Source organism: Carcharhinus amblyrhynchos, chromosome 7, assembly GCF_965287045.1.
Source record: "Carcharhinus amblyrhynchos chromosome 7, sCarAmb.v2.hapA, whole genome shotgun sequence".
Lineage (NCBI taxonomy): Eukaryota > Metazoa > Chordata > Chondrichthyes > Carcharhiniformes > Carcharhinidae > Carcharhinus > Carcharhinus amblyrhynchos.
In genome coordinates this window covers 13,240,547-13,252,602 of record NC_137330.1, presented here as the reverse complement: position 1 = coordinate 13,252,602, position 12,056 = coordinate 13,240,547, and the positions used below count along the sequence as shown (strand labels likewise).

General features: G+C 42.1%; 1 protein-coding gene across 6 annotated transcripts in view; it reads left to right on the top strand.

The window, feature by feature from the left end:
* Positions 1 to 12,056, top strand: part of fam135a (family with sequence similarity 135 member A) — a 193,127-nt gene that overhangs the window by 100,231 nt on the left and 80,840 nt on the right. For 5 of the 6 annotated variants that reach the window (XM_080191972.1, XM_080191971.1, XM_080191976.1 and 2 more), the window contains one exon: positions 11,837 to 11,914. The exons of the other annotated variant lie outside the window; for it this stretch is intronic. In XM_080191972.1, the coding sequence (XP_080048098.1) occupies positions 11,837 to 11,914 (78 nt within the window). The remainder of the gene's footprint in view (positions 1 to 11,836; positions 11,915 to 12,056) is intronic. 6 annotated transcript variants of the gene reach the window in all.

The window sequence follows — 12,056 nt, the reverse complement described above, 5'->3', positions numbered from 1 at the left end:
ATTGGATGTGCTCTACTTAAACCAAGCTGGTATCAGCATCCTGCTGAATTGTTTAATTAGGGTTTTAAACTAAATTGGGAGGAGAGATCAAGTGAATGGAAATTTGGGAACCTAAAGGCAAGCATTGAGGTAACAAAGTAGTCTGGTTATTTTGGTAAAGCCAAGCAGAGTAGGATGGGAGGAACAAAGAAAATTACAGCACAGGAACAGGCTCTTTGTCCCTCCAAACCTGCACCAACCATGCTGCCTGACTTAACTAAAACCCCCTACGCTTCTGGGGACCATATCCCTCTATTCCTATCTCATTCATATTGTTGTCAAGACGCTCTTTAAACAGTGAACAGGAAATAGCATGTCAGCGAATATGGTCCGTGCAAACAATAGTGGTTAAAAAGGTAAAATTAAAGTCTGTTTATCTGAACATTTGAAGCTTCTGTAATATACTAGATGAAATAGTATCACAAATTGCTACTATAGAGACATGGTTACAAGTTGAGCAGGGTTGGAAAATGAGTGTTGCAGATTTCAGAAAGACAGGCAGTATATAAAAGGAGGGGTAGTAAAGGATAACTGAAAGACAGTAGTAAGAAAGAAGCTTCAATATGGGTGGAGATTGGGAGTAACAAGGATTGGAAAATGCTGGTGGTAGTAGTTTATAGGCCCCTTAACAGTAGTTATAGCATTGGTCAGAGTATGGACCAAGAAATAATTGGAGCCTGTAACAAAGGTAATGTGATAATCATGGGGACTAGAAGGCAGCCTGGAAGATAAATGCTTTCATGACAGTTTCTTGGAGCAATACATTTGCAGAACTAACTAGGGGTAAATGTGGTTTTGTGCAATGAAGCAGGGTTAATTAGTAATTTAGTTGTAAAGGATTCTCTGGGATGAAATGATCACAAGTTTGAAAATAGCATCCCAGAGTCCAAAACAAAAATCTTAAAAGACAATGACATAGGTATGAGTGGAGAACGACTTATAGTTGAATGGGTGATTGGATAAAATGGTATGGCAGTAAATAACTAGTGGGAAATGTTTCAAGAAACAATTCAAAATGTTCAATGAAAACCTATTTCATTGAAAAACAAAAACTCAAGAGGAAAATCCACATTTGTCATGCCAGTGAAGTTACGGACAATATTAGACTAAAAGAAGAGGCTTGTTATAGGAATAAGTCTGAGGATTGTGAGTTTTAGAAAGCAGGAAAGGACAGCCAAAAAGTTGATGAAAAGCTAAAAAAATGCAATGAGGGTGGGGCGGTGGCGGATGGAGGGGGGGGCGGGGGCAGGCAAGGGGGGGGCGCAGGGCAGGGGCTTGTACCAAAATTGGGAGCGCTGTCTCACAGACTAGTTGAGCAACAGTCATACTCACAGAATCATACCTTACAGATAATGTCCTGGACATCACCGTCTGGGAGGGAGGGAATTGTCCTGGCAATCCTCAACATTGTCTCTGGATCCCCATGAAGTCTTACAGTGCCTGGTCAAACATGGGCAAGGAAACCTTCTGCTGATTACGATATACTGTCCCTTCTTCTCAGCTGAGGAAGCTATGAGGGAGGCCAGGGCACAGAATGTACTCTGGGTGGAGGACTTCACTGTCCATCATAGTACCAAGTTGGCCAGGCCCTAAAGGACATAGCTGCTAGATGTTGGACTGCAGCAGGTGGTGAGTGAATCAGCAAGAAGGAAAAACATACTTTGACCTCACCTTCACCAACCTGTCTGTCACAGGTGCAATGGGCAGGAGTATTGGCAGGAGTGACCACTGCACAGTCCTAATAATCCTCTTCACATTGAGGATACCGTCCATCGTGTTGTGTGGCGTTGCCACCATTCTCAATGGGATAGATTTCAAATAGACCTAGCAGCTCAAGACTGGCCATCCGTGAGGCATGTTGGACCATCTGCAGCAGTAGATTGTACTCACCCACAATCTGTAACTTCATGGCCAGGAGGGCATGCCAACAGCAACACGAGGCATCCTTGAAATGATGTGTCAACCTGGTGAAGCTACAGCACAGGACTACTTGCGTGTCAACAGCATAAGCAGCAAGTAATAGCTAGGCAATGGATCAGATCTAAGCTCTGCTGTCCTGCCACATCCAGCTGTAAATTGTGGCGGACAATTAAACAACTCACTGGAGGAGGAAGCTCCACAAATATCCCTATCCTCAATGATTAAGAAAGATCAGGCTGAAGCGTTTGGAACAATCTTCATTCAGAAGTGCCAAGTGGATGATTCATCCTGATAACAGATGTTGAACTATCTGTTCTTCAGTTTCTTACTTTCTGTCGTCTTCCCTTTTTGAACAGGGACGTTACCCTTTTTCAATCCACTGTAACCTTTCCAGAATTCAGGGAATTTTAGAATATAACCAATGCACCCATTATCTCTACTACCACTTCCTTTAAGACCCTAGTATGCAGGCTGTCAGGCATTGAGGACTTGTCTGCCTTTAATCCCAATAGTTTGTTCAATATTTTTTTTCTCAAGTGATGCTGATTGTTTTAAGTTCTTCCTTTTCCACAGCCTCTGAATTACCATTATTATTGGGATGGTTCTACTGTCCTCCACTGTTAAACTGAGAAAAATATTGATTTAGTGTCTCTTCAATTTGTGTTCCCCATTATTAACTCCCCCACGTCATCCTCGAAGAGACCAATGTTGACTTTAACTACTTGCTTTCTTTTTATGTTGTTATAGAATCTTTTGCTATCAATTTTTATGTTTTGCTCCGGATTTTTTTTTTAACCTTTGTTCTTTTTGCTACATTTTTAGTAATTCTGTGTTTAAAAGTTTCCCAGTCCTCCAGCCTGCCATTAACCTTTGCAAAATGGTATGTCTTAGTTTTTGACTTTGTTATCTTTAACCCCCTTGCTTAGCTGTGGATGCATTTTCCCCCTCTTATTATCTTTCTTCCTCCCTGGAATATGTTTTAGTTGGGAGGAATTTAAAATTTCCTTAAATATCTGCCACTGTTCATCAACTGTCCTATCTTCTAGTCCTTCTGCCCAGTCAGCCCAGGGCCAAATGCCTCTGTAGTTATGTTGGTTTAACACCAGAATGTTAGTGTGGAGCTCAAGTTTATCGCTCTCAAGCTGAATTTAAAATTCAAGCATGCAATTCTTGCTCTTTCGGAGAGTACCCTTTACTACAAGATTATTAATTAATCCCATCTCATTACACAATACTAAAGCCAAGATAACCTTCTCTTTGGTTGGTTCAACAACAAGAAACGATCTCTGATCACTAAATGAACTCTCCCAGAGGCTGTCCTTGCCACTTTGATTAATCCAGTCTATATGCATATTTAATATCACCCATGATTGTTGTACTTTTTTTTACAAATATTTCCTGGTTTATACTGTGTCCTACTGTTGACCTATTATTCGGGAATCTACGGATTACTCCCACCGCGGACATTTTTCCCCTTGCTATTTCTTATTTCTACCCAGATTGATTCTATGTCTTGATCTCCAGTCCCAATATCATTTCTCACTACGACACTGATTCCCTACCTTTACTAATAAAGCTACACCACCACCTTTTCCTTTCTGCCTATCCTTTCAAAATAGAGTACCCTTAGATTTTGTGATGATTTCAGCCAGGCCAATGAGGTTGGCTTGCTAGAGTATAAACTACCTGATGAGTCCTAATTCATGGATAAATTAGGGAGCCTTGTGCTCCCTATTTAAAGCAGGTGTGTCAGACTCCCGGCCGTGCATTCAGCAGGGAGCAACTGGAGAACTGGCTGTGTACAGATGTATGGTGTAAATAAAGTATCTTGGTAACAGGACTTCGGCCTCTGGAGTTATTACAGTGGCGACGAGGAAAAAGGAGTGACCTGAAGGAATTGCTGAACCACCGCACATACTGAGGGTAAGCCATTGTTGAAACATGCCACTGTATGGGAAATTGGACTCTTTTGACCCCGCAGTGGAGGACTGGGCCCAATATGTGGAAAGGATAAAGTATTTCTTCAGGGCAAACGCCATAACCTCAGATGAGTGTTATCCTGCTGATTGCGTGTGGACCAGCAACTTTTATGATCATGTGCAGTTTAACTTTCCCAGAGGCACTGGACACAAAGTCCTTCTAAGAGTTGTCAAACTTAGTTCAAGAATATTATGACCCAAAGCCACCCCTGATCCTGCAGAGGTACCATTTATCTCCACATTTAGAATCACCAGTTTCCTAACAAGGCTAAGATGTCTGGTGGAGACTTGCTAATTTGGGGGGAGACACTAAATTAGATGCTCCAGTTGGTGTGCGGAATTAAAGATATGACTATACGGAAACGCCTGTAGGTGGAGGCTCAGCTGGAGTATAAACAGGCATTACAGCTGGCATTATCGTTAGAAAAAGTAGCAAGAGGAGCACATGAGCTTCAAGATATCCCGATGGAGGTAGAGGCCAATACCAGGGAGACTGGGCTTGGAGACGATCACTATGGGGCAGGCCACTATATAGTGGAAAGATTTGATTACGAGGGAACCCAAGTATACCTATAGAACCACACTTAGAGAAGGTCAAGTTAAGCCCAGAGTGACAGCGGTTCCTGTAGAGCCCCACCCAATATGACATTGCATTGGTTGTCAGTGTCAGGATGCACAGAAGAAAAGCAAGTCTCCTCAACCAATATGGCTGAAAAGAACATGTAAGTTGAGGGACAGGAGAATGCACAACCTGGAAGCTCCCCCTACCTCTGACATGGAACAGCTACTGTGCGTAGCGATGACAAAATGAGAACCCATCAAATTGTGAGTGAGACTGAATGGACGTCCAGTTCTAACGGAGGTCGACACAGTCGCAGTCGTATTGGTCATAGGGGAGACAGTGTTTAACAAGATACTCAGTGGACTCCAACCCTTAGCCCTGACCAAAACTTCGGCAAGGCTAAGGACCTATATGGGGGGAACCACTGAAAGTGATGGGTACAACCCATGTGCCAGTTGCTTACGGGAAACAATTAGTTAGGCTCCCATTAATGGTAGTGGAAGGTTCAGGATTGAGCCTATTAAGGCAAAATTGGCTAAAAGAGATCCAGCTAGATTGGACAAATACCTTCCAGTTGGAAAATGGTTGCCTGAGTGAAGCCCTGAGCAAATATCCGGAGACTTTTGGGGAAAGCCTAGGGACAATCAAAGGAGTAAAGGCAAAATTGCACGTTGACCCAGAGGGTGTCCAAAAGTTTTGCAAAGCCCGATTGGTCCCGTTTGCAATAAGGGAAAAGGTCGATGCGGAAATCAAAAGATTACAGCATGAAGGAATAGTAAAACCGGTCCAGTTCACGGAATGGGCGGCACCCACGGTTCCTATCTTAAAGCCATTTGGCTCAGTGCGCCGTTGCGGTGATTTCAAACAGACAATAAATCATTACTCTCAGCTAGACAAATACTCAGTTCCCAGGATTGAGGACCTGTACACAAAGTTGGCAGGAGGACTCCTATACACAAAACTGGACATGAGTCATGCATTCCTGGATGAGGATTCACAAAGATTCGCCACAATAAATATGCTGAAAAGCCTGCTTCAGTATAGAAGATTGCCCTTCGGGATTTCATCAGCTTGTGTCATATTCCAAAGGTTCATAGAGAGCACCCTACAGCGGTTACCAAAGGTTGCTATTTACCTAGACGATGTCCTCATTATAGGTAAAACAAGGGCAGAACATCTGCAGAACCTGGAGGAAGTTCTCAGGAGATTTGCAGCTGTGGGAGTGTGTCTGAAAAGGGAGAAACGCATCTTTTTAGCACCACAAGTAACCTACCTTGGGTACAAAGTGGGTAAGTCGGGCCTACATCCTCTGGAGGATCGGGTAGGAGCAATAAAAGAAGCCTTGGCTCCCACAACTATCCAGGGGCTACGGTCATTTTTAGGACTGGTAACATCCTATGGGAAATTTATACAGAATAGGGCCTCCATTCTGAATCCCCTCCACCAGTTGCTAAAAAAGGGACAAACCTGGGAATAGTCAGCCACCAGGACAAGGCCTTCAAGAAAATTAAACAGCACCTCTCATCCGAAAATGTATTGATATGTTATGACCCAAGAAGGAATTGATACTCACCTGTGATGTGTCCCCACTTGGAGTGGGCGCAATCCTAGCACACAAGTGGCAGAACGGACAAGAGCGGCCAATAGTCTATGCCCCAAGGACCCTGGCAATGGCAGAGCGAAGATATGTGCAGAGTGAAAAGGAAGGACTGGCGGTAATCTTTGCAGTTAAAAAATTTCACCAGTGTTTATATGTGCGAAAATTTATGATTGTCATAGATCATAAACCCTTGCTGGGCTTACTGAAGGAAGACAAAGCAGTGCCACCAATAGCGTCATTCCAGATCCAGTGTTGGGCAGAATTGCTGCCAGCATATCAGTATTGATTGGAGCACTGCCCAGGAACTACAGTGGCAAATACCATGCCTTAAGCTGGCTTCCATTACAGGACACCCCATCATTGGTACCCAGAATGGAGGAGATTGTATTGACATTAAACTTTATGGATACTGTCCTGTGAATGCACACAATTTGGCCAGTGGACGCAGAATGACCCTGTATTGGCGAAGGTAAAGTACCGAGTGCTAACAGGGCAGCTGGAAAAACCAGTCCATCCACAGTTCCACCCATACAGGAGCAGGAGGGAGCAGATCACAGTGGAAGACAGGATACTGCTGTGGGGAGCACGGGTCATCATCCCAAGGCAGGTCTGTTGGGACATACTAGCCGAACTGCACCATGGGCACCCTGGAGTATCAAAAATGAAGATCCTGGCCAGGAGCTTTGTCTGGTGGCCAGATCTGGATGCAGACATAGCAAAACTGGTAGGAGAGTATCGGAAGTGCCAAGAGAGGCAGAAGGCACCACCAGCAGCTGCACTGCACCCGTGGGAATGGCCAGGCAGACCATAGTTGTGACTCCATGTCGATCTTGCAGGCCCGTTTATGGGGTCCATGTTTCTGATGATGATAGATGCCCATTTCAAGTGGTTAGACGTTTATAAACTAAACTCGGCAAACACAACAGCAGCTATTGAGAAACTGCGCACCTTGTTCACAGTGTGTGGGATCCCAAAGGTATTAGTTTCCGATAATGGTTCAGTGTTCACCAGTTTAGAATTCACAAAATTTATGAAATCAAATGGGATCCCATACATTTAGACAGCGCCTTATCACCCGGCATCGAATGGATTAGCGGGGAAAGCAGTCCAAACATTAAAGGCCGAGTTGAAAAAACAGCCAGCAGCCTCATTAGAGATGAAACTCTCAAGGTAGTTATTTGACTATAGGACCACTCCACACGCCACCACGGGAACTGCGCCAGCAGAGTTACAGTTGGGCAGACAGCCCCGCACCAGACTAAGCCTGTTGTTGCCGAACCTGGGAGGAAAAGTGGAAAGACACCAGGAAGCCCAGTGCAGGGGCCATAACAACACTTGCCGAGAGAGGCACTTGAAGCGGGGGGGTGGGGAGTTTCGGTCAGAAATTAGGTAAATGGACCCGCCAGGATAACCAGAACAGTCAAGTCCAGGACTGGACCAGTATCCTACCAAGTACACTTAGGCAAGGCAGTGGTAAGGAAACACCTGGTATGGGCCTCGGGTGCTCCACCCGTTCTGGAGCTGAGTCTTTCCTGCAGCCTTAGGAATGAGCAGAGACCCCCTCGACAAGCTAGTACTGCCCTCCCTGCACTCTTAATGGGGACCACAGGGTCTGAAATGGATTTGGGATGAAGCTGCAGCGATTTCCCCTACCACCTGATGTGAACGAGGAACCAGACCCGGCATTCGCGGCGGAAGAGACGGGCACCCAACCATTATGCACCACCATCAGAGGCTGAGTTGAAGGATCCTGACCCAGCATTCAAGTGGAGGAAAAGATCCCGAGGGAAGCAAATTCTCAGACTTTAGCAGGGGGGGGTGGTGCGGTGGTGATGACTTCAGCCAGGCCAATGAGATTGGCTTGCTAGGGTATGAGCTACCTGACCAGTCCTAATTCATGGTTACCCAGGGAGCCTCATGCTCCCTATTTAAAGCAGATGTGTCAGACTCGCAGCCATACCTTCAGCAGGGAGCAACTGGAGAGCTGACTGTGTACAGATATATGGTGTAAATAACGTAACTTGATGATGGGACTTCCACCTCTGTGGAGTTATTACAGATATTCAACTTCCAGACCTGGTTCTTTGTAAACATGTCTCAGTAATCACCCCAAGTCATACCCCACTGTCTCTATTTGCATTGTTAAATCATTAATTTTGTTCAGAATACTATGCACATTCAGATACAAAGCCTTAAGTTTCGTTATTAATTTTCTCTATTCTTGCATGATTCACTCGTGTGAAACCACATTCAGATGCTCTGTCCCTTTTTATTATCTCGTAACAAATAGTACTCCTACCTTCTACTTGCACTTTTTTTAATGCATGCAACTCCATGCAACTGAACCCCCACTCACCTACTCCCGCCGCCCACTGTTTCATTTAAAGCCCTTAACACCCTTTTGTATCAAAGCCTGTCAAACTCAACTTTGAGTATATTTAAACACTAATAACCTGGTTTTGTGAGACTTCTTACTGTGTTTATCCCAGTCCAATGCTGGCATCTCCACATCATGTATTCACTGACCCAGCCGCCTTTGTTCTCTGGGCAAAAGAATCCCAACAATTAGTAACTCTCTGAGTACAGAAATTCCTCTTAAATTCTGTTAAAATAGGAGACCCTTATTTTCAACTTGTCCCCTAGTTCTAGATGCTCCGTCAAGGAGAAGCATTCTCTTAACAGTTACCCTGACTGGACCCCTCTGAATCTTATATGTTTCAATAAGCTCACCTCTCATTCTAAGCTCCAATGCATATAAGCTGAGTACAATGCTGAAGGTGCTTCAGTTGAGTCTAATACTGTTGTATTTATTTTGTGAACAGTCTACTTCCATGATTATGACACAGCCTGAAGCATCAAAAAATATATTTGTATCTAAGGAAGCCAGTATTTTATCTGTGGATTAATTATTTATAATATGAACTTAGTTCAGAAAATTGCAGTTTTTGCTTGGTCTTGTATGACTTTGTTCCTTGACCAGATAAGTTAAAATCACTTAAATATGCGCAATGTTTATTAGTGTCGGCTGCACTACCAAGAAAAGATCTTTCAGAGTAATTGAAGATTGCTTCTTGGCCTTACGGCTAAGATCAAGCGTCACATTAAGCCCAAGATGGGATGCAATGCCTTATTTTGTCAGCTTGGATCTTATTTGTCTTTCTTGAGGGGACCATGAATTGAATTCAGTTTGGATTTTGTATTTGGTTTTCGGAGCAAGCGATGAATGGATTTAATTTTGCCCAGTCCACTCTGAACGTTGGCTTTGTAACTTTAAGGATGGAGTTACCAACTTTCCTGATATTTGTAAATTTTAATCCTGCTGTTTTAATTCAGATTAAAGTTTATAAACTTTGGTTATAGTTTGAATTGTTGGTCCAATGACAAGAAATAGATTTTAAAGAATAATTTGTTTTGGGGTCAGAAGCTAGTTTAAATGTTTAATTGACTCCGACCACTTATCCACAGAAGAAAAAAGCCAACATGATCAATGGCAAGCAGTTATCCAGTTGCTGTTTGAGAATCGTTTTGATTATTTTCCACAGGAATGTTTAGAGAATAAAAGTTGCTCCTAACAAGAAGTTTGTTACTATGCTAAATGAAGGTTTTAAAAACAAAACAGCAAACTGTTGACTTGTCCACATAGGAAGAGAGATGGAAACACAGCATGTTTGCTGCGAACACTGTTAGACTCTTAAACGGTGCTGTGAAAGATATAAGCTAACTGGTAGTTAGAAATATTGAAGGAGCAGGTAAAAGAATCTGCTTAAGCCACATATATTTACTTTTGATGCAATTATGGCATATTCTTTATTATGGATTATGTGAATGTGATTTAACAATTGAATTGTGAAACTGATCCAAATTGTACTTGGTGTGAAATAAAACAGATGGAAAATTTAATTCAATCCTTACTTCGCTTTTGTCACACCACTTTAAAAGAAATTCAAGATGACAGGGTTGTTATGTTGCCAGTTCAAGTCATATACTTGTAGAAGCAAATATGTGCAAGTGCAGGTCTATGCTGGCAGAAGTAAGACTCTGAGTACTTGCTCCCTGCATCTGCATGGGTTTCCTCCCATACACCAAAGATTAGCTAAGATGGATTGGCAATGGTAAATTGCCCCTTAGTGTCCCAAGATGTGTAGGTGAGGTGGATTAGCCATGTTAAGTGTGTGGGATTAGGGCATGTGAAAGGGGCTGGAAAAGATGCTCTCTCAGAGCATTGGTGCCGAATCGATGGGCTAAATGGTCTCCTGCACTGTGGAGATTCTGATTCTACTTAAGGGAGCAACTTTATCTGCAGTAGATCCAAAATTTTAGAAGTTGAAAAATCCAAGTGAAAACAAGTTTGAATAGAAGTCACTATTTGTACCAAATAAAAATTAAAAGTGCTCACATTAGATTAGCTCTCTGTTCTAACTGACATATTTGCCCCATTCCTTTTTAATAGTAAAAAAGTAAAATTTATTTATTAGTCACAAGTAAGGCTTACATTAACACTGCAGTGAAGTTACTGTGAAATTCCTCTCATCGCCACACTCTGGCACCTGTTCGGGTCAATGCACCTAAGCAGCACGTCTTTCAGAATGGGGGAGAAAACCTGAGCACCCGGAGGAAACCCATGCAGACATGGGGAGAACGTACACAGACAGTGACCCAAACCGGGAATTAAACCCGGGTCCCTGGCACTGTGAAACAGCAGTGCTAACCACTGCGCTACCGTGCCTCCTTTAAAATAGAAGAATTTGTATGGTAGATTAAGCATTTGTATCTCTTCACTAGTGATACAATTTACTTTTGAACTTCATTATTGTTCACATAGCAAATCTTGTTTTTTTTTTGGATGATATAAATAGAACATGTTGGAAGTATTCAGCGAGCCAGACAGCATCTATTTATGGTACCAGTAAATGTGTCTTATTGGCACTCAACCATTTCGTAAATTGAAAAGGAATTCTGCAGTCAGCAGAATATTTAGTTAAAAAATTTATCTTTTTGATGACTTTTCTTTACCTTCATTGTCCTTTTCAGGGACCTTAAAAGTCAGAAATTTTCTGTTTGTCACACTTGCTATACCTGCATAACCATTGGAGATATAAGTGAGAGCTCCATCATTGTAAGCTGAACAATGGAATAAGATTTCTCAAAATGTAAAGTTATCTCCTTTAGTCCATAAACAATGAGCTGTAAAACTGGTGCAAAACATGTAAGGATGAAACTTATTTCAAAAATGAGTTTAGTTAGCGACTATATCACCATGAATACATGTGGTGTCATTTTTATGGCTAGTTTTGCCATTTTTTGATGTCCTCTTACTTAAAGCTATGAAGATACCTACCAATTCTAATAACCATTCAAAAGTTGCACTCTAATTTCTAATATTTAATGCATGTTTTTTTTATTGCAAGCTTATTCAGCACCCATATAAATTGCTCTCTTTATATAATATGTTCTTCAGGAATATGCATTATTAAGAGGATTTTCTGGTGTGTGCCATAACCAAGTATCTAACAAAAAAGAAATGGACTAATAAGCTCCATCTTTTTGCTTTTATCATTTGATCTTTGTGCTTTGCTATGATATTAAAAGCATGATAGCTAATTTTCAAGTTCTAAAAGCTTTGCTTGAGGTGTTTGGAGAGTTGCAATTCAGCAACTAACCTTTAGAAAAGTTGATAGGCTATAGGTTTTAAAAGAGGATACAATAACGAGCACGTGTGTACAATCCTATGACTAGCCATGACCAACATGCAGGTCCTTTATGAACGACTCCTCAGAAGAAAATATCCGAGAACACAGAGGGACAACTTGATAGGTATGTCTACATGACTTCTAACAGTAAACCTTTATATTTGAGTCTATCATTTTGTTCAAAATAGTTAATATAATTTCAAGCAATAGATTTCAATGTTGACAGTGAGCAAATCAAAAGCAATTTGTGTGAATCTTAGAGTATT